Genomic DNA, 23,929 nt, shown 5'->3' with positions numbered 1-23,929 from the left:
CCCCCCCCCCCCCCCCCCCCCACAAGAGCACCTTTTTCTAAAATATTTGCACATCGCAAAATATGAGCAATCAGGATAATCAATCACACGGGGTACATGAGCACACTAATCCTCTGTTTTTGAATTCACAATTGTTTTTTTTAAATTTATGGACATTGTTGAATTAAAAAATGCACAATTTATGTTTAGAGTTAAACAAGATGATCTAACATCTAGATTGTTTTGGTTTATTTTTATATTTACTATTTTCATGCTCTCCATGTGTTTTATTTTATCACTTACTTTTTTACCATGTAGCACTTTGAGATTTTTGCAAATATAAAGTGCATTATAAATTAAATTTATTATTATTATTAACATATAACATACAATATTTAACGATAGAGACGGGGGGGATTTCTTCTATTCATATTCTAACAACCTCTTGTATGAACTACTCTTAAAAGCGTGTGCGTGTGTGCGTGTGCGCGTGTGCGTGTGTGTGTGTGTGTTCGTGTGTTCGTGTGTTCGTTTGTGTGTGTGTTCTCTTCCTCCCAGACTCTGAGCCAGTCTATGCGTCAGGCAGACATGAACTTTGAGAAGCTGAAGACGGAGTCGGAGCGCCTGGAGCAGCACACCAAGAAGTCCGTTAACTGGCTGCTGTGGCTGATGCTGATCCTGGTCTCCTTCACCTTCATCAGCATGATCCTCTTCATCAGAATCTTCCCCCGACTCCGATGATGACGGTCTACAAACCCAAACTCTTTAGTCCAACAAGCCAGTTTGATAAACTGAAACATTTGCACTTTTGAAACAGAAATTCTTCCTCGAAACGGGCTGATGGAAGTTAAAAACATGGTTTGAAGCATCGTTATTCAATTTCTTTTCTTTTTTTTAATATGATAGAACATGAATGGAGGTCAAGAGCTTGTTGTTGGAGGGTTTATAGAATATAGTCTTAATACCAAGACAGCAGGGACTGAGCCTTAATTATCTTAATCCCTCCTCAGGTAGGCTGCTAGCCGTTTAATACAGCTTTCATTTCTCAGCTAAATCACCTTTTTTTTTTTTTTTTTTTTTGCCAAGCATACATCTTCTAACACTATATGGAATGAAGTAAATAACTAAAAATGCAGAATTATAAATTGCTGTAAAAGTGCTAAAACTCAGAATAGTTTTGTTACAATTCAACTACCCCCGTTTAGCATTGGAATGCTCAAAAAAATGATTAATACATGGTTTATAACACAATATTGTTGTAAGCAGGACATTTTAAAGTGGTTGTCAACTATTCTAACTTCTCCTATGAAGTTATGTTATAATACCGTTTAGTGAATTATCATTCATTAGAGCAGCCTCCACTTCTTGTAGCCTATAGGTTTTATAGTTGTTGACAAACCAACATACATTTAAAGCCTTCAGTGACTACATTAGTGTTACAAAGCATTTAATAAATGTTTATTCAGTGCTTATAAATGCTAAATAAATTCACTGAAATTAATTATTACAAATTATGAAACATTTTCCAAGCATTTAAATGTTTCATCTTCTTAGTTAGGTTTCAAGTTTTGTTATTGGTTCACATTTCCATGTATGTCAATTTCCTCATGTTTATTATTTTAAGTCTGAATGTGTTTGTGGTTGATTCCATTAATGTCCATCAGGTGGTGATATCTGTTATGTTGGTTATGAGTGCGGAGGCTGGTGATGTTGAAGGAAGACTTTTCTTTTCATTAAAATGACTGTAACTCCATGCATCACATTATTCTGAGCAGCTGTTCATGAGTGTAAGATCCCAAGCAATTAGTTATTATTCCAAGAAAGTATGAAGATGCTAAATTACAACGATTTCCTTTAGTTGGTTTAGGCAGGATGTGTTGTGGGAGCTGTGTATAACTAAAATAGGAAACTGCGCCCTCTGTTGTTGCAATGTCTGATGCAGTGACTACATGTGACCAGAGTGTGTCAGTCACATCCTGAACATGTGAACAGATAATGGCCTCAATGACCCTGATGGCCCGATCAAGCCATGAATCCTAAATTAAACCCACTACTCATTTAGAAGTGGTCTGAGGACTAAAGTATGGCTAAATAAAGGCAGTCAGCCATAGAAAAAGCACACAGCGACCATATGTGACTTCTCGAAAAGCTGTGCAATTTCTGTCAGCTTTTCTTCCTAGACGTCATTTAGCCTGATAACATTTGGGATTTGCTGATGCAAAGCTGTGTTTTTAATGCAAGCAGACACACTGACAAAGCTTGTAGGAGGTTAACATTCCTGCTCTGTTGTCAGTCTGGCTGTCGTCTAGAGGACTAGGGAGCTGGCTAGCTTGTCCAGGCTTGCAGCTCTGCCCCTGGCTCTTCCTCTCTCCTGTCTCCCCTCTCCCTGGCTGCTGCCCCTCCTCACGGCTGGCTGGGTGGCAGGTTGGGCCCAGGCCTGGCCTGCCCGTGTATTTTAGGATCCCTGGGGGGTATATTGCCTGCTGGAAGCCGAGGTATGCAGGCCACCAGGAGACCAAATGAGGTTCTGTCGCTGCGCAGGATCGTCATCCCTCAGTTAAATCACAGCTGTTGGCGCCTCCATTCTCAGGCCTTTGCTAATGCTCTTCTGGCTGTGATCCGCTCTCTGAGGCTGCAGCTACGGTACACAACTTCATCAGTGGTGTGCTTTCTGGTGTTCATTATGGTTGTGTTACCCTCTTAGTATCATTTTAGTTTCTTACACAGACTCCAAAGTCTGGCAAGTGTTAAGTGAGAGTTCCTATATTTAGCGAATGCCTCGAGAATTCATGAATGGCTCTTTTAACCTCTGACCCCAAAACCAGAATTGGTTCCTTCTTGCACTCTTCTCCCACAAGCACACTCTAAAAATAGTTTGACGCTCTGAGTTTGTAAATTGAGCTGGGTATATTAAAATATATGATCATTTTACAAAATGTTAGTAGTGAACTATGTTGTAAATCTAGACAGTAGTTCTCTGTGTAAACACTAGATTTAAAACTACCCAACATAGTTCATGCAAGTTACACAGTAAACATCAACAATGATGATACCACTCTGACGGGAACAATTCTCCCGCAAAGACGTTTTACTGCGAATACTTTTGTAATTTAGTAACATTATGAATGCAGGGCTTTTACTTGCTGTACTATGGCATATAGTGTGGGATTGCTGCGTTTAATCAAGTATCTAAAATAGCTACCTAGACTTGTTGTTAATTGCTAATAAATCGTATTCCAAAGCTTTATAAATCAGTAATAAGTGATATGAAAAACCTTGGTTTGCCAGGTTATTAAAAATCCTATTGACTGGTTGCACCAGTTTCAGCACCTAGCCTATAGAAATAAGCTTCAGACGATTAACAACTTATTAACAACTCTCAGGTTTGATGATTAAAATCCTTTTTCAATGACTTATTAACATTTATAACTGCAGACTGGATGTGTGAAAGGAAAATGGAAATGATAAACAACTGCCCAACGATTTTCACAGCCCGGGATCCCCGAACAATGTTATATTAATGACACATTTAATTTCCACATTTTGGTAAACAAGGATATTGTTTGATATTGTACCGCTGATATTTGAGCTTGTGCGTGTGTGCATGTGTGCGTATGTGTGTGTGTGTGTGTGAGAGAGAGAGAGAGAGAATGAGAGAATGAGTATGTTTTTAATTGGTTTGATCCTTCCAAACAGCAGAGAGAAGAGGAACAAATTGTTAAGCATGAGAGAACTTCCATCCCCTCTCAGCGCAGCGCTGGGCCTGTTAAACACTAACACTCCAGTCTTTTTAATTTAGTTTTTGGCTGCAGCTACAGTGAGGATTTAGGTTGCCTACAGAGATGAAGGAGATTTTCCTTTCTCTCTCTTCTTTTCCATGTGCTTCCTTCAGGGAGCAAAAGGGTAAAGAGGGCTTTTCTTTTTTTCTGCCAAAGTTTTAAATGTGCTGTAATGTAAATGACCTAATGGGAGCAAAACAGGCTTCACTTATAATGTGATTCACTATCTCACACACAAACACACACACACACACACACACACACACACACACTCCGATACATGGAAAACAGACATGATTTGCTTCTGTCTTTTTTCTCAGTCACTGAGGCATTGTTTGGAATTGCTCAGACTTGATGCAACGTACACTTAAATCCCAATGAGTCAATACACTCCTTGATTTTCGTATTTTCTTTTATTGACTGGCTGCTTTAAATTTTAATTTTCCAGTTTTCAATTCATAGTTTCCATTATTTCTTAGGTGAAATAAAAATCTTGTCTACATCTAGATGACGGTTAAAACACTTTGAACTTTTGAACTTGAACGTTTGTAAGTTTACATGTTTAAAAATATCAAAATTTGTATTGATATTGCAACATTAATAATTCGATATCGCAATATCAGGTTCTGTCAATAGCATGCAATCCTAATTTAAACAGTAAAACTTTTGTGCAGGCTTCAGAAAAGATTTCAGTGGAGGATTCTATGTCTTCTGATCAGAGCTGCACCACTGTTGATCTCAATCTCCTAATCTCTTTGGTCTACACAGGTGCGGTGGAATTTTCTCTGTTTTCATTTTGCCGTTACAGTTTCCCTTGACAGGACCCGCCTCCCTGTGTGTGTGAGACTGTTTCTGTATCTCTGTCTGTCTTTGTGGTTGTGTTTTGTTGTGTCTGTGGCTCTTCCTCAGTATAATGAGGGCTAATGTCATAGCTCTCTCACACACACAAATGTGTGCCACAACTGTGTTGTGGCAGCTCTCTGACTGGAGCGTTGAAGCATAGCTAAAGCACCTAGAAGGATCACTTTCACCTACTATATCTGTGACAGCTGAGGATCCAGGTTGATTGCAGAGAAAATCAACCCTGAAGCAGAGATAAACCAAGCAGCCATAACAGCGCTTCCTTCGCTGTGTGTTTGCATCTGTACATGCCTGTGTGTTTTTGCCTGTGCATGCATGTATGTTTGCTGTACCCCAAAGACGTGAGCCATATGTCATTCTCAGCAGCCTCCTATTGCCCCCTTATGACTCGCAGCTTAGTGTCAACATGTGGGTTAATGCACTGAACCTTTCAGCCTATTTGTCTGAAAGAGTCCCCAGTGAAGAAAAAAAAAACTTCCTGCTGTTTTCTGCTCAGCTCTTTGATGTATGGAGCCTAGGTAGTGCTGCTGCTGAGAGGCTTAATTTATTGCCTTCACCTTTTAGTGATTCAGGATCTCCCAGCGGCCGGGAATGAAGACAGCGGCTGTTGCTGGTACCATAGGAGGCTTTGCGGCTTGATACTGAGAAGCAAAGCTTGTCTGTCTTCCTTGTGCAAAGGACAGCAGACTTTAAGGAATAGTATTTAACATTTGGGGGAAATATAACATATAGTAATATTTGCTTTCTTGCCAAGAATTTAATGCCTTTACAGTAAATATTTAGCTGAAGCCAGATAGCTTAGCTTAGTTCAAAGACTGAATACAAGGGGAAACAGCTATGTCACTACCAGATGTGAGTCAAGTATCTGCACTTGACTCAGATGTGAGTTGCACATGCTCATTTAAACTGTTTTACTGACATTTGTGATATCCATAAAATAATAAACATTTCTCATTATAAACCATAACAGAAGACGGAAATCATTTCAAAAACGCTTTAGCTATCTCTGATTGATTTCTGTTAACTCAAAACGCCCTTCAAGTGACAACCTCTGTTGTGTTTGATTGCTAACTTGTAGCCAGCAGTGAACAAACTTTGTTTTTACTGTATTGACATTACAGAAGTCTCTGGTTAGCATCTTGTAGCCTGCTTGGCGCAAAGCGACGCATCCGCAACTCACATCTGCACTTGACCAGTATCGGGTGGGGACAAGCTAGCCGGGCTCTGTCCAGCATCTCTAAAGCTCCCTGATCAACATATTTAGTCTTGTTTGTTTACAAAACTAAAGTGTAATCGTGACAATTTAGCATTTTAAGGCTTTTGCAAGGCAGCAGAGACTATAGGAAGTTTATTCTCTTAAACCAAGAAATAGTCTGCCACATAATCTCAATTTTACACTTCAGAGCTGCAATGATCAGAAAAAGAACTGGCAACTATTTCTGATAATTGATTAACAGGTTATTTCAAGCATTAATTCCACACACACATTCCCTGGCTCCAGCTTCTCACATGTCAGGATTTGCTGCTTTTGTCTACTTTAGAGTATACGAAACTAAGTAGTTGGGGGTTTTGAACTGTTGTTTGGACAAAACAAGTCATCCGAAGACATTGCCTTGTCTTTTGTGTGAAACCTATCTCCTAAAATGTCCAACTAATCCTGCCTGGTGTTTAAAACTAGACTTGTGACTGAGACAAGAAGGCGCAGGTGTCTTGGATGCAGCACTTGTTTTTCTCTATAGTCTGAGCCTTGGGCTGGGAATCGCTGCTCTGACAAGGACAAGGCCTTGAGGTATAAACTGTCAAGGACGTAGGCCATTGTAGAAGTGCTGTGGACAGTTTGAAGCGGGAGCAGTTGGGGCTTTGGGCTCTGCCTGTGGCTGGAGCCAAAACTAGGATGTGTCCTGGAGGATGAGGGATGAAGGGTGTGGGGTAATGTCTTGTTTAACAAAAGTGATAAGTTGGAACCAGGCACACCTCACCTCGGCCTCCTCAATGTTCTCCCCCAGGAGGCCCCAAGCTGCCACAGCAGGTGCAAGTCCCCTCCTAGAACAAGGGAGGCTCCTCAGGGTAGCAGATTAGTGTATGTGTGTGTGTGTGTGTGTGTATGTTTTCTGTGTGTGCGCGCGTGGACCAGGTATTGCTACATTTGTGGGGACCAAAAACTGTGAAAACAGTATACTTATGGGGACCTGACAGCTTTGTGGGGACAAAATGCTGGTTCCCATACCGTTAAAGGGCTTTTTGAGGACAAAGAATTGGTTTTAGGATCAGGGCATTATGTGAAAGACTGGTCCCCACAAAGATAGCCAGACACGACTGTGTGTACGTGTGTTTGTGTGTGTGTGTGTGTGCAAAATTGTGTTGGTAAAAGGCCTGGACCCTTGGCTAAGTTATTATTTGTGCAGATGTTTGAGACCAAGGTTTCTTTCAAGGATAGTTTCAACATCATTCATCACATGTTTTGCCCACTTAGTTGGTATGTCAAGGCCAACCAAATGGACCTTGATTAATCACAAATACAAAAGTGCTACATTTTGGTAAAGCAAATGTTCTCCAAGGTTTCCAGCAACATGTTGCTTTCTAAGTGTAACCTCTGGGAAAATGCGTCCCAAATAGAGAATGTTAGTATTTTAATACCTTGAGATTACTTACTCTGTTGCAGACTATTGACTATACTTTGTAAATGTAACATACTGTGTTCGTCATATTTTAATATCCATTTTGTGTGTGCAATAATCCTTCCCCAACATTGGTAAAAGTGGAGTAGACAATGCTATCGTCTCAAATCCATCATGTTCTCACCAATTCAGATCAATATTGATGCTGCTTGTTTGGTTGTCAGTCTCCAGCTCTTTGCACTTAAGTATTGATTCTTTTCTCTTTCTCTGTTTCTTCGGTCTTGTTAGGGGAAGATGTTGTAAGAGGATGCTTCCAATAGAGAGCACTGAAAACCGGTGAGACAAAATCAGATAAGTAGGATGTATTGAATGGATGTTTTTTTAGTAACAGGTGGAACCCTGTGCCCATGACACTGTACTTTATACTGCAATAAAAAAACCACTCATTAATTACTCCTCCTGCAGGGGGAGGATGTTCAACTTGCAGGATACATTTGTCTGCGAAAATCTGTTGTAATATTGGAAACCCCTGAAATATGACTGAAGCATAGATAGAACTGTAGAAGTGTGAAGAGTAGATTTATACAATTTCAGAGAAGGGCTGATGGGCAGTAATGTAACTAAGTAAATTTACTCAAGGGCTGCATTTAAGTGCAGTTTTTAGGTACTTTCTACTAACATTTCAGAGGAAGATATTGTACTTTTTACTCTGCTTCATTTATTATACATTTTGCAGACTAAGATCTTATCGTTAAAACTTGTGAACAGTTTATAAAATATGATGCATTGTAACAGATTAAAATACCCAGCAGTAAATTATCACAACAACAAAATGCTACTTTCACATTAATACACATCAGTAACAATAATCAAAAAATATAGCAATCACAATCACGCATTACAAATGCTGTTTTGATACCTTAGGAACATGTTGCTGATAATGTTGTATCAAGTATGACATGACTGCAGTATTTTTTAATCGGAATACTTCTTCCACAGCTGCGGATGGATGACACACCCCTATGACAAACGCTTTACACTAGCTCCTCAGCCGGTCAGGTGGCATTAGCAGGTTTGGATGCTTTGCAGAGTCTTTAGGGGTTTTTGCACAGCCTGGTGTAAAAAATACACTTTTTAGTAAATGTCAAGCTGCCGTTTGCTGCTGTAACAGACAATGATATAGTATTCTCTTTCATTTGTTATTTATCTGTATCGACAACTTCTTTCCCAATATTTTTACAACTTTGTAGCTCATAATTTGGCTAAACCCTCTCCAAAGCTGCTGCAAGTCAGTGGAATAACTTAGGCACAAACTGTGCTGTTGCTAAATAACACTGAGAAATTGATTTTGAATTGAGCAACTTTTCATTGTCTTCTATATTTTTCTTTGTTATGCTGCAAATGAGAAGACAAAATCTGCTCTCCTTTTGACACTTCTTGAATGTTTTCATCCTGTGACTTGTGACGTTTAACATATCTGTAATTGATGCTGACGAGTTAAAGCTCGTATCTCCCTGTTGTCTGAGCGGCAGGCAGGCGATAGGGCATTGAAGAAGACTCGCTGGCAAAGCTATTGATCAGAGTTCCAGAGAAAGCAACACTCCGTATCATCAAAAAAACTCCAAACACACAGGAAATCCAATATGGCTGAACATGATAGAAGACACAAGCTTAAAAAGAGTTGAAGAGTACAGTCAAAACATCACACGTATACTTGTAAGGGACATGTGTGCTATGACAGTATTGGGATTATTTATATTTTTATAATAATTTCTTCGGAAAATAAAAAGAAACAAAATACCAAAATATTTGGTTGCATGCCCCTTAGCAGTTTTCACCATCAACAAGCTTCTGGCTAAATTCTACTCCTGTTGGCAGAATTGGTGCAGTTCAACCACATGTGTTGGTTTTCTTGTATGGACTCGTCTTTGTTAGGGCAGTCCACATATTTTCTGTGTGGTTGAGTTCATTTTTCATTTTTCACATTTATGAACACGACTCCAAAAGCATAAAGTTAGCTTGTTTTAGCAATCGTAAAGCCACTCACTTGCATCCAAGATTTAACTTTCTAGCTAATGGTTGGATTTTGCCGTGCATAATTCAGAGGTAATCTTCCTACTCCACAGGCAGCAACACAGCCACCACCAACATGCTTGACAGACGCTACAGTGTCCTCAGGGTTGAATGCCTCACCCTTCCTCCTCCAAACATACCTCCTGTCATCGTGGCCAAATAACTCCATCTTTGTTACATCTGACAAACTAAACTCTCTTCCAGAATGGTTTTAGTCATGAGAACAAATAGGATGTTTGAAGGTCGGTTGGTCCACCCCCATTACAAGACAGATAAGGAATAAATCTGAAACAGCATTGATGCAACAAATGAAAATGGTGTAGTCATTAACATGTAAGAGTCAGCTGACATGTGTCAGCCACACTAGCACCCTGGCTTTAGGAATGGCAGTGTTGGTCAGTCAGTTTGCCCACCACTTTGGTCCAGACTGAAATACCTAACTATTACTATTTGACAGATTGCCATGCCCTTTTGTAGACATTCATGATCCCCAGATATGACTTTGGTAAAAACCCCTGCCTTTTCTTGAAAGCACCATCATCAGGTCAGAATTGTAATTTGTCCAATACTTGGTTCATGACCAAATACCTGCTAACTAACTACGGGTTTGGTGCTAAATGCTAAAAGTGGAAATGCTAACACAACAAACAAAGGTAGTGAACACGGTAAACATTAGTCATGCTAAACACTACTGTTTTCATTTAACTAAGTACAAATTCCATATCCAGACCTTCCTTCACAGCGCTGCGGAGGAGCTGGCTAGAGAAAAGGGTTAGTTCTCTAGTTTATTGGTATTTCTTTAAACCAATCACCATTGTCTTGGGCGGTGCTAAGCGCCAGACAGAGCCACGATGCTGCTGTAAAAAAGCCTCGGGAAGGAACTTGTTTTGGTAGAAAGTGTGTACGTTCAAAAGTTGTTTTAGTCGTGCAACAGAAACTCCGATTGGACAGATAGTCTAGCTAGCTGTCTGGATTCACCCTGCAGAGATCTGAGGAGCATTACTGAGGAGTAGCATAGTTATCATGAATCCAGTGGGTTTAAAATTACAACACGAAGAAAGCAGAAGTTAACGGACATCGGCATCGGAACAATCCCCGTGGTGGAACGTCGCGAATATAGACCAGCTAAGTATCCAATCCAATCCAATCCACTTTATTTATGTAGCACGATTTTAACAAACACAAGGTTTCCAAAGTGCTGCACAAAATGATAATACAGAATAACTAGATAACACAATAAAAGCACAATAAATACTGTATGTATATATACATGTATATGTATATATATATATATATATATATATATATATATATATATACATACATATATATATATATACATATATATATACACATACACATATATACATACACATGCATATACATACACATATACATACACATACTGTATATACACATACACACACACACGCACACACATATACAAGGTATAATAAAATAAAAACAATAAAAGGCACTGCCGGCATATGGTAAAGGTATACACATAAAATCATCACTCTACCTGGTGTTAAAAGCCAAAGAAAAGAGGTGGGTTTTAAGAAGAGTTTAAGAAGTACAGCCTCACAGAGCCGTAATCTCTTTTGTTTGTCCTAGAATTCACTTGACTGCGTGTGTGTACCTGTGTACCTGTGTACCTTCTACATCAGACCTGTTTTTATGGTGATACTTTGGTCACATCTGACCATCAACTGTCTCTCAGCAAAGTGGGACTGTTTGGGTTTTAATCCAGACCTTAGCAAGGAGACCACTGTTCCTGGTACTCAGTTGTTTGCCCTGATGATCTTGTGACATGGCCACACGTGTCAAGCCTGACTTGTCCTGATTATGCACTCAGTTGTACAGGCACAGAAAAATGACTAACTAGTAAATCATAACCACTGACAGGAAGTTAAGAGACATACAGTTAATGACATTATACAACTATGTCACCAGTACTATTTACAATACACAGTAGTGTAAGTAGTTTTATGTATATTTTTGACCATCACAAATGTATAAAAAAACCATATTTATTTTGTTTTGTGACAATCATTCTGTAACAGAAAAAGTACAGTTGCAGAAAGCCCTAAGTTTCCCCTGTGACCACAACCTGCAAAAAATGAAGTACACAACATTTAATAAATCCAATGACATGTCCTGCTGATATAGTTACAACATGTCCCCAATCATCACCTGTCTAATCTTAGCCCGCATGCTTGATAGGATTGCTTACTTTTGCACACACTCTGAATATTTATGTCCTAATTTGGGCTATTTTTCTCTCATGTTTTCAAACTGGTGTTTATTTATAGTGACTAGACACATTGTACTCTCACACAGCCGGCCTCCTTCAGGCATGCGATCTCATCACACACACACACACACACCCACACACACACACACACACACACACTCACACTCACACTCACACTCACACACACACACACACACACACACACACACACACACACACACACACACACACATACACACATGCTTTTCCCCTATTCTCAGCGTGCAGAGCGTGGCCCCCGGGGGTCACAGAGCAGTGCTGTGGTCAGTCAGGCCTAGGTCGCCGGATGTTGAAGTAGCTTGCCTCAGGGCTGGGGCTGGAAATAGTACTCTGGAAGATCGAATAGTTAAGAGCCTGGCTTCCCCACTTCTGTTCCTCCGGGGCGTAAAAGATCAGACCACACACAAACACACACTCAAACCTCTCTGTCAAACAACTGACAGGGGCTTAGGGGCAAGTTCTTAGGCATTGTTCCACAGGGACACAAACAATAGTAAAAAGCAGACCGAAGAGGAAACTGATCAATGATTTTTACTTATTTTTTACTTGACAGCCATGTTGCTACTAATTTTGTCTGGGGAAGAGACGGTTAGGAATACATTTCCAAACTTTGGGCCAGGTTACTTTCTAAAGAATGGCAGTTAGTAACTGATGGTGTCATCAGCGCTGCAGTCGTTGATCCTCTCAGAAGAAGTAGTTCTCACCTTGGATGTGGTGTTTCCTCTGTAAACACTCATGCCATGCTACTAAATCTGTCCCACAGCCATGGCTCGCTTTCAGGAAGCAATTAAGTGTTTCCTCTCTCTCTTATTTAGTCTAAGTCGATCTGTGTGCCAGTTGTTCTGCACTCTGACCTGCATCTCAGGTTTATTTTTGTAAGGTAAATATATTTTTATTTACTTTTCCCCCTTTATGACACATCTCTGTTATACACCATGTATAGGTTGCTGTTGCAGTGTGAGCAAACACATTTCAATTGCAGATACATATATTTTCAGACAATTTCCTGCACTCACTCATTAAAACATTTGGATACAGGGTGCTTTGATGGCTATTTAAATCCTTAGAAGGTTGGATATATCCATTCAGGGAGGACACAAAGGGTCATTGTCAAGTCCCTGTGTCACTGGAATCCTGGGAATTTTTATCCCCCCTCTGATCTGCACTCACAAGTCACCCTGTGGATGGTTTCACGTTCAGTTAAAGAAATAGGCAATCAAAACCGATAAATTAGACATTTTACAGAATGACACAAATGCATCCATAGCAAATGGCATCTATCTCTAATCATTAATCTACTTGTTACACATGATCATCATGGCCACCAAGATAAATGTACCACAATGCAAAAAATCCTTAAATGATTCAGTCAATTAATTACTAGAATCCTAAAATTAGATTTTATTAAAACAATAACAAGCCATTATCATGTCTTCCCAGTCTTTCACTAGCTTTTGAAACTCAATGCAATTTCTCATTCAGCATTTCTTTCATCTTTTTTTTTTTATTGTTGAAAAATATAAAGCGTGTTTCTCTGGTTTACTTTCCATCTTCTAAGACAAATCTGCATCCACTCCAGCAGCTCCTACATTAAAGCCTTTGTGGTTTACTATTAAAGCAGAACAACAGCTACAAAAACCCACAACACAACGTCCTGCTGTTATCACAGACATGTCTGAGCTCGCCGCGACCCCTCAACTCACTCGCGGACCTCTTCTGTCAGGCCAATGTTCAGCCCGCAAATGTCTGGTGTTCATTTAAATCCCTCCTTATCTAAACATATAAAGTTACACACTAAACATGACATAGTGTTGAGAAGGCTCTGTTCTGAGGCTGGGTTTAGTTATGAGCTATAGTACAATGACAATCAGAATCCGCTTAAGTCAGTGTGAACACATATTGGGAATTTGATTCCAGCGTTTTGTTGCTCTTGAAGCACATACGCAGAAATAGACATTCCCCTAAAAACAACAAACAAAGCAGAACTGCGTAAATATTTGACTATTGTATACAGATGTAACTTTATATACAGTATATACTATATTCAGTATATACATACTGCGTATATGTGTATAGATATATAGTTAATAATAAACAATATAATGCCATAAGTTTATAAATACACATATACATGTACATGAATACACAATGTGATTTACAATCAGGTTTTCTTACTTCTGGAACAGAACCCAGAAGTTTCTGTTTCCAGAACTGAGCTGTTTGCACATGTGCATACTGTACACCTATACACATTTACGTGTCCAAGGAAGCAACAAAACAACAGAGTGTTGCCCACATCTTCCTCTTTCCGGTGTGAGGGGAAGTGTGAGAGCCATACTTTGATGTTGTGCAGCACACGCTATCTTCCTAAAGCCAACACACCTTTTCCCCCTGATCCCTCGCTGCTCTGTGAGCTGTGACACTGACCTGACCCTAACTGTCCTGTATTTACTGTGCCTCTCTCTCTGGACGTGTTGCTCTCGCTGTCACTCTTACAATATGTGGATAAAGCTGTCACTGACACATCCTCTCAGGAAGGGACTTCTGGTTCAAGCCTGCCATGTTATGCTTCTCCCTGGGTCGTTATCATTGATAAAGCTAATCCTTTGGACCGGCACACGGCCCCCCTAAAACGCCTATCAGTGTGAGAAAAAAAGAACAAACAGAGGGGAGGGGAAAAAGGAGGGAGGGAAAATGAGGAGAAGACACAGAGGTCAGGAAAGAGAAAAGAAATTGGGTGGAAATAAGGAGAAAAAGAAGAATGTCAAAAATGGAGAAGGTGGATTCCTGTTTTACAGCGTGAAGAAAAAGAGCAGGTGATGAGAGTTTTTGCACAGAAAGAGAGGAGAGGGCAGCAGAGGTGAGGTTGACAGCCTAATCTGTTTATAGATAAGTGTGTTGTGTTCCATGAGTGGGAAAAACTCTGGGATATATGTGCGTGTGTGTGTGTGTGTGTGTGTGTGTGTGTGTGTGTGTGTGTATGTGTGTGTGAGACCCAAGGTTAAGTGTCTTCATAAAGATCATGGGTGAACTCACAGGGACACATAGCGGACATGATGAAGTGGAGTGGAACAGGGGCGGAGGTCCAGGTTTACTGACTGGTCTTATAGTTCAGGACATTTTGACAGAGACAGAGTCTGACAGAGGAAGTCAAAACCTTTCTGTTAAAAAATAAACTGCTATATGTCTCACTTTATCTTCAAAGTGGTTGGGGAATTCACTTGGTCAGAGTGACCTATAGAACCAAAGGAAGTTAGATGTCAGGAACAAGGTTATGTGTTCAAATAGTGGCTTTTGTCATGTTTGCTTTATTGACTTCCCTTCAAAATATTATGTTATGTAACAGCCTCTTACCATTGGCAGCAGCTCCCTGCTTGATACACATATGATAATGATGTTAAATAAAGCTGCAACAAAGCTGATTATTTTTTATCATTGATGATCTGATCATACTAACAGCCCAAAACCATAACCTATTCAATTCACCAGCAAATATTCACATGTAAAAAGCTAGCTAAACAATACATTAATTATAAAATTGTTGCAAATGATTTGTTTTGTTAATCGACTAATCAAAAAAGCTCCAGTACTTTAAAATGTTTTTGCATTGGACTGGAACTTACTCCAGACACTAGCTGGCCACTGGCTCATATATAAGTGAGTAAAAAGGCGCCCGTGCAGCTCATTTGGTAGAGTGGCTGCCCATATATAAACGTTCACTCCTCTGCGAAGTGTGCCAGGGTCCGACTCTAACCTGCGTCCCTTTGCTGCATGTCATTCCCCCCTCTCCTTGCATTCCTTGTCTTTCATGTTTCAAGCTGTCCTGTCATAATTAAGGCAGAAAATGCCCCAAAAATTGCAGAAAAGTGAGTAAAAAGGAAATTTTATTTAAAATGTAATATCAATATAACTCCTGGAATAGACTACATGTATCTATGTAAGCTTTCCACTGTGCTTTTCATCAGCTCTTCCTAACATGCTAACAAATCAATGAATGTTAAGCCTAGAGGAGCATGAATGTAGAAGGAAAAAAGCAGATAGAGTGTGCTTTAAATATCTTGTGCATGCATGACTTGGGTAAGCTGTGTACAGTAAGAGACTCTCATAGTCTGGAAGGCTGATTGTCATACAGCTTGTACTCTGTGATTAAAAAATCCCCAGTAATGCATACCCCCCTTTGTAGATGACACTGTGTGTACCCTGGGACACAATTTCATAATGTTCATTAGTGGTGGAGGTGATGGATCAAACAAAGACAGACAGACAAACTGAATCAATCCAACGGCCTGAAAGGCAGCTGTTTTCAACATGGATTATCAACTTGAGTTGTGTGGTCTGTGTGTGAGATTTATCGGATCACTGAATGCATCATAGGGCACATAATCGCAGTGTTGAGCTGGCCACAGTGTTCTTTCTATAAAGCTTCCGCATCAATAGCTTCGTCTAACATCCACTGTAATAGTCAGCAGGTCGCTCATCTTCCATGCTCACAAGACAGTGATGCTTAACAGATATAGCGTTTATCACAGCTTTGTTTAGCATGCTAACGTGTTAGCATTTAGCAAGAGTATGAGACTCATGGGACTGTCATTAGCTGCTTGCACTAATGAAAGCACCTGGTTCCGGTTATATTATGATGTATAAAAAGAAACGTTACAAGTTTAATGTAATATCGATTGGCTATTTAATCAACCATGATGATGATGAAGTCTGAATACATTTTGAAAGAGAGCAACAAAATTCCAACGCCTGTCATAGGCCCCCACACCCACTGCACCTGTACAGGAAGAATATACTTATTGATTTACAGTATTTACTAAGTAATGAATGAAACTTACTGAAGGACTGCATTGATTCTAAATGCAAATGTTTTCTGCAGATGTGCCAAAATACACAACTTCCTTCTACCACAGTTAATGTGTATGCAGTATCACCCATGTATCCTGTTGTGTTTGCTTCTGTAAACTCCTTTTTCCAGTGTCACGTGTGCAAAGGCTGCAGATTGTGCAATTCCTCCAAATGAGAGGAATAGGTGTGGACCTTCTTGTTTGAATGACGGCATACAGTACGTGTGACTGCATTGTGTGATTGAGACACAATAAGGGAATCAGACAGGGAGAGGGATGCAGTTGTTTATCCCAGCTGTAGGCTACACAAACTCAACTGAAGGAACGGCAAGTGCTAAAAGTGTAAATCCCGTTTATAATCCAGGATTGCTTTGTCTGTTTAAACTCCTGACCCTCTCGTTGGTGGACAGCTCACACACATAAACACACACAGATGCCTTCATGCATACAAGCAGGCCTGCTTCCTGGCTCCCCAGGCAGCTAATTACTGAGCCTTCCATACCAACAAAGGAAAGAGATTCTCTCCATTCAATCATATTAATCCCTCCATTCATAGGCAGCATCAGAGGCGACTGCAGAGAGAACGAGCAGGGGTTGGTTTTGCCTACTGCATCTGTTTATGAATGTGAGAAAAACAGTCAGAATGTGCAGAAGTTTATGTTGCAGAAGTTTATGTTGTGACAGTTGAGACAGGAGAGGGAAATGCAAATGTATGCATTTATAATACATTAACTTTTATGTGTGAATTCCAGTTCTGCTAATAAATGCTGTTTCTCTCCAAGGATGATGAGGCAAATGCCGATTCCAGACATTCTTTTGGACCTTAGTGGAGGTGTTGTAAACGGAAACAGGGGAGAAAAAGCAGATCATTGCATCCCTACTCATGTCATTTAGTGACCCCTTGTTCCCTGAATAGAAGCCTCTGCATTCATTTTCTTTTTATGTTCACTTATTCACTTGATACTTGTTTACAAGTTCAATACCTTGGTGGACCTTAAAGGAACTGAAGAGACCTTGGTGGAAGGACAGGGGTATATTCGTTGTGCTACTGCTGACAATTTAATACGTGGATATATGCTGTTTTGCCAGAAACCAGAAAGACATACAGAGGGCTTGAGGAACAGCTTTCACTCATGTGATGAGTGCCGACCCTGCAGCTTTTTTTCAACCGCCAACCATCTTTGTGTCATTCAAATTCTCTGCACATCCTCCAGTCTGAATAATCTACCAGATACCAGGTGGAAATGTCCCAATTTTGCCCCAGAGCTTGTGATAAAAAGAGAATTGTCAACATGTTCATGACAGGCACTAAGGCTTTGTCATATCCATGTTCCCAGTGAGGAATACTGCCGTTGTGAGTGAAAAACTTAAATAATTTATCATTTCTCATTTGCAGTCATAATTTAAAGCATCCTTTACCAGTGAGTCCCTACAACCTCATCGCACTGTATGTATTCTGACAGTATTACATTATGTTTACTTGACATAGCCCAAAACTCACTACACTTTCTTCTCTGGTCCGATTTAATCCTATTTATTCACAACATTGTCTCCCTTTGTTCTGGTTTGACATTTGTTGTAAGTGAATTTACTGGAGTTATTTTTAGTGCCACCTACTGAATTGAAGTCGTAGTACAACGGCTGAAGTGCTACACAAGTGCTGCATGTGTAGACTCATAACAGCACTCTAGGTAGGTTAGTGAGGTAAAAAGCCATTCACTTGACTTCCTTTACTCACACTGAAAAATTAAAGAAATTGGTGTTATGTACAGCAGGGGAAGTGAGACAAGTGTGTGAAGAGAAGAAGAGAGGCTGCATGTGTGTGCCTCCATTTGGCGTCAGACAGCGTGACTACCACAAAGAGATCTGTTTTGACTAGATTCCACAGCCCTTAGTCCTTCAGACCTGTGACATTTAATCTCACTAAGACCTCATTTACTCTGTTCACTGGGTAACAACATTCCTCAGATTAACAAGCTTGCTCCACAAGCTCTTAGCAAAGTAGACCTGCATGTAGCCATCTAAGCTCACAAACTGCAACCCCATGTGATAAACAAGAGGCCAATCTTCTACTTTATTATGTATTCTCTTAAAGTGAGAACCGTGGCCAGATTCACCCATCCTGTGAGTGTTGGTAGGAAAAACTTCCAGTTAGGTTCCATTAATAAGACAGGTTGCATTTCATGGGTATTTGCTATGCAAATTTGATTGTACCTTCCCTACTGCAGGCAGGTATTTTACTTCCTGGCTGCAAGGCCAAACCAGTGTGTAATGTTTACACTGGTCTATAGGGCAAAGCAAATATGTTTTGCCAACAAATCTCACTGCTCTATAACAATGTGAAAAAGAAAATCCAGTGAAAATATTAAAATCTTTATATCATCGTTGCGTGTTATCTTGTTACACAAGAATGTATAAGAGTTCATCAACTATTGTATGCTTCTTGGTTCAGCAAGTTGGGGCAATGTTAGTAAAAAAAAAAAGGATTATGTCATCTGTGCTTCATCTGTGGCTTTTCATATTGTTCCTACTTGATAATTATATGGAAATATATGTGTATATATATATATATGTACTGACATTGCCAGTAAGTCAACACCTGAATCAAAGCTATTGATAAGTTTTGTATTTAGTTGAGAAATAATGGTGTCAAAGACCACATATGCCAAACAGAAAAACAATTTTTTTCCAAACTGGTTAGAACTGATAAGATTTAGTCGATTCATCAAGGAAATTAACCTGCAATTATTTTTTATTAATAGTTTCAGTCATTATTAAAGCAAAAATAGCCATTAAATTCCAGTTGTTATTTGCTTTTCAATATCATTCTATATGGTAGTAAACTGAAAATCTTTGAGTTGTGGACTGTTGGTCTTTTGGAAAATCCTAATTATTTATTCATACATTTTAGAATTTTCTGACATTTTGTAAGCAAAGTAATCAATGGATATATTTATCAGCAGATAAATCATAATGAAAGTATTTGTCAGCGGCAGCCTTAAAACTAATAAATTAACTAAAACTAATTATGCAGGGCTACTACTTTATCTTCCACAATCTGTTTTAAAGAAAGCAAATGGAAAAAGTTGAAATTGCCCTTAATCATGATTATGTAGGTAGTGGTAATCATACATAAATCATAAACGATAGACTCCAATAGGAGTTCAATGGGAATCTATCGTATCGGATTGTTTCCAAATTATTAAATATAAATTTACTTGATAAATTAAAAGGGGATTTTCCATTTGAACAGACATACATGATATCAGAAAGGGGATCTTCTGCTTGACCTATTTATTCTATTTACACATTATCCAACAACATTTTATTCTAAATTCGTTTAAAAAAAAGGTGTGGATCACCTTCCCCCCCTTCCCACAAAGAGCAGCGATGTTTTGACACCAACAGACAGTCCAGTTCCGGACCCTTTTGGTTGGGTAACCGGTTATCCGCTCCAGGTTTTCCCGCAGACCATGTGTGGCCCAGCTGAGGTGACTGGCAGGACTTGTTTACTGGTGGAGAGCTTTGCAGAAAGAGAGACGGAAAGAGGGGGAACCTGAGGGAGAGCAACCGCTAAACGGAACGGGAATCCAAGTTTTTACACTTGACCCGTCTTTTTAAGTCTTTTTATGTTTGTTTACCTCATTGTGTGTTGACTATCGCAGACGGGATACTGACTTTGTTTATGTGTGTTTTATTTTTGTAATGTAAACCCCAGCGCCGACACTGAAACCTGGTTTGTTTTGGACTAGCTAGCTAACGTTAGCTGTTTTTCCCTATCAGCTAACGTTAGTCTGAGAGAAAGAAACGGGCGGCGTGGTGGAGTTTTCTCACTTCATTGCAACGTGCAGGTTAAACGGAGATGTTGTTTTTGTAATTTTTTTCCTCTACAGTTGATGGAAAATACGTAACGTTTACCCCTCAAGCTTTTTTTGTTTTTTTTCTCTCCCGTTTTGTCGTTTTGTGGGTGCTCATTCGTTTGCGGCGTGGTGGTCAACGGGGATGAAGGAGTTCAGGGGAAGGTCGTAGTAGGGAAAGCTGTATCGCTGCACGTTTTTACTGTACGCACGTAGCTGCTCAGAGGAGTTTCCTGGGATGTGCTGCCATCTGTTTTAAAAGGAAGAGCTTCTGAGAAGATACTAGCGAACAGGGGTAAAATAAAGACCTGTGGACTTCAAAGGAGAGAAGGGAAACCCTGCTATCTCCCGTTCTTGGCTCTGCATTTGGCGATATCCACAACTTCAGCGAATGTGTGCTGGAGCAACAGAAGAGGCAGTTGTTGTTTTTTTATCGCTGTGCATAGGGAAAATACTTCTTACCAGTTGTTTTTGAAGTGTGTCGTCCCTCACTGGAGCAGTGTATTACAGAGAAATGAGCCCGTGTCCAGTGGACCTCCTTCGGGAACCTCCAAACTAGCCCTCTTGCGTGTGGGATATTAATAAAAGTACTGTAATTTCTCTTTTGATTCAGTGGAGCACCACAATCAAACAGATGGACGCGGACTGTTGCCTTCACTTATGGAAAATGAAGATCTTTACTCGCACATGTGTTGCCAGAACCCAAGATCACGTTGTTTAATGGTCTGTATTTTTTTTCACGGCTCGCATACATTACAAACTTGGCTGGGAATATACTCATAAATGTACAACTCCCCCCGGCTAACGGGGGGCAACGTTGAATCAGTTGGCTATTTTGGACCTTCATTTTTTAAGAATTTGTTCAATACTTTTGATATTCCAACGCATTTTGAAATAAACGTTTCTCCCTCAAGATTTTTCAAGAAACTACAAGAGGAGAGCACAACTTATCTTCAAGTCAAAATGAGACGGTGGACGCTAAAGCTGAGAGCACAAATTGTGTTTTTTATCATTGGCACCTGCATCATATGCCAGTGCGGACTAATACATGGAGAAAGTAAGTATTGCTTTTCAAAATGTTCCTAGACATGTTGCTGTAGGTTTTTTAAACTTCCTTTTATAGTTAATGTAAATACATTTGTTAGTTTGCACACGTATGCAGAAGTAAAAAAAATGAGGTTACACATTTGTTTACGTTAAGTAAATACCACAATGCAGTAGACATTACACGTGTCAAACCAACATTTGTGTAAGATAATTGTATCATAACGGGGATAGACCACACTAAGTATGATAAAGACACCATAAACATAACAAAGAGCTTTAAATAGAGAACGGTAATTACAATAGGAATATTATTGTTTGAATATTAACACATTTAAGAAAGTTTGGCTTATCACTAACACGGTTTCTTAATTCTTTTTATTGTTATCTTTATTTGATAAATTAAGGTTGTAGTCACGAGACTCTCACCTTCATTCTGACGCATGCGTCAAGTTTCATACAGTGTCTAATTAAGGGGGCTAGTCATTTAAGGTGTTGCGTATGCGTAGCGGCGCGCTAATAATTAATATTCCTGGGTAAATTGATTGAGTAATATCCCCGCCCCCTCGCCCCGTCTCTTAAAGGTAAATATTTTAGCGGCCTGTGTTGAATGCGCCAGCCCCAGGGCCAGATTAGTCGCTAGAACTGGACGAGTGTGGTCTGCTGCAGCGAGTCTAAACTGGGAGTAGCAGGATTGGCCCTGTGAGCGCAGCTAGGCCTCTCATGGCGACAGACACACACCAAAAACAACACCCACACCAAAACCAACACACACACACAACGCTGCTGCAGCCTAAACGTAAACAAATTAGCCGCCGACGCTAAGAAGTCTCTTTATAGGCGGTAGATTAGCCGACATATCTCTTTAGCGGATCGCACCAAAGGAAGGAGCATGTGTATTCTGTGTGGTGTATTTCATCGATGAATTGGGGTTTTGATTGTTGCCTAATAATAAAACAGCGAGTAGTACAAACCGTGCCGCGATGCTTTAGAGGGAGTATAGCGATCCCGAATGATAATTTGCATTATTTTGTTTTAAATTAATGCGGTTATTGTTGGCTACTGTTGCATTAAAGCAGTCATGTAATGGAGGAAAACACAATTGAAGTTATTCCAATCTAGCCTGAAATATCTTTTTGGGTTAAACGTTTAAGTAAGGACCATTAGATTAACCCAAATTATAGAAATACACTGACTTGACTCGTAACTAATTTTCCACCAAATTGCATTTTACCTTCAGGTTAAATTAACAGGGGAGCGAATTAAATGAGAAAAACAGATCTTGTTACTTAAAGTAGATAATACATTTGACCATGTGGTAACTCACTAACTTAGTATGAATGAATGGAAACCTCATTGTAGCTAAAGAATAGCTTGATTACAAGTACATTGAAATAAAATAAATCACATTTTACTTGTTTATCAGTGGTTGAACCTATGGCCTACATTTGTACTTTTGAGGTTTGTGTTCAGTGTTTTTAGATGTGTTGCACAAGTCCACAAAGTCTTTCACTACTAGAACCTAGTACATATGAATAGAGCAAGTGAGCCTTTACATCTATTTAAAATTAGGGAACTGATGAGTTTAATTAAACCATTAATAATGTAGTGTTTGTTTGTTTGTTTCTTTTAGTTAATTTAGTCACATTTAAATGCTTTTCAAACTTTGAGCTGTATAACAAATGTCTCCCAGTGGCCAGGTTCAAAGAAAAATGTTCTGGCTACCTTACACAGGTCATGTATGCAGACAGAACAGAGGCCCCTGAAAGGGGTCTTATGAGACAGGGCTGCTGGTACCCCTCCTTCCTCTTTCTTTTTCTTTTCCTCTCTCTCTCTCTCTCTTTCACTCAGAGTGGGGTCCATGTCATTGGATATTTCTGGTTCCTGATTTACTTAATTCTCTGGGAAGTGACCATATTTGGCACTCTTGAGATGTTTACGCCTGGGGGGAGGTTGGCAACAACCAAAATACTTAGAATACTTTATTCTAAATCCCCACCCTGCATGACATCTCCACCTCAGCCATGGGAAAGAGGAAGTAGTAGGGGTATATAAACCACGCTGCGGCTGCAAGCTGCTGAATGCTCTCTAGAGAATATAAAAAAGCCTTTTTTTACAGACTGTTGTTAGTTGATTTTGATTGGGCTGCTTATCATACTTAGCAGTTTTTTAAAGTAAGGAGCTGTCTCCTGGTCTAACACGTGAAAAACAAGTTGTGCAACTAGGAGCCTTGCCCCCTTCTTGTTCCTCTCAGGCTTGTAAGCACAGCTCTATGGAAAGGGGCAGTGTGTAATGCATGTGTTATACATGCTTTCCGCAGCCTGTACAGCTTAAAGAATCCCCCACCCTGACGATCTGAATTAAATGTCCAGTCACATTTATTCAGGATTACAATTGAATAGTTATTTTGTGTGTGTGTGTGTGTGTGTGTGTGTGTGTGTCACTGGAGGATCTGGTCATACATGAGAACTGTGTGTACCAGAGTGTCAGGCTCCTGTGTGCCCTGAGTGGCCCCCTTGTCATCTATTGGACAAATTGCATGATATGCGTTAGGAAAGTAGTGAAGCATTATTTATGA

General features: G+C 39.8%; 2 protein-coding genes across 4 annotated transcripts in view; both read left to right on the top strand.

Moving 5' to 3' along the window:
* Nucleotides 1-23,471, top strand: part of use1 (unconventional SNARE in the ER 1 homolog (S. cerevisiae)) — a 26,779-nt gene extending 3,308 nt beyond the window's left edge. The window contains exons 8-11 of one of the 2 annotated variants that reach the window (XM_034881969.1): nt 538-747; nt 20,473-20,478; nt 21,949-21,954; nt 23,458-23,471. In XM_034881969.1, the coding sequence (XP_034737860.1) occupies nt 538-720 (183 nt within the window). In that variant the 3' untranslated portion in view covers nt 721-747; nt 20,473-20,478; nt 21,949-21,954; nt 23,458-23,471. Of the gene's footprint in view, nt 1-537; nt 761-10,977; nt 10,989-20,472; nt 20,479-21,948; nt 21,955-23,457 lie in introns of those variants that run through there. The other variant, XM_034881968.1, reaches the window with a different exon arrangement.
* insrb (insulin receptor b) overlaps nt 19,957-23,929 on the top strand; it is an 82,633-nt gene continuing 78,660 nt past the window's right edge. Inside the window, exons 1-2 of one of the 2 annotated variants that reach the window (XM_034881873.1) lie at nt 19,957-21,030; nt 21,222-21,364. In XM_034881873.1, the coding sequence (XP_034737764.1) occupies nt 21,271-21,364 (94 nt within the window). In that variant the 5' untranslated portion in view covers nt 19,957-21,030; nt 21,222-21,270. Of the gene's footprint in view, nt 21,365-23,929 lie in introns of both variants that reach the window. The other variant, XM_034881872.1, reaches the window with a different exon arrangement.

This window comes from Etheostoma cragini, chromosome 9 (assembly GCF_013103735.1).
Source record: "Etheostoma cragini isolate CJK2018 chromosome 9, CSU_Ecrag_1.0, whole genome shotgun sequence".
NCBI lineage: Eukaryota > Metazoa > Chordata > Actinopteri > Perciformes > Percidae > Etheostoma > Etheostoma cragini.
This window is presented reverse-complemented; position numbering and strand designations above follow the sequence as displayed.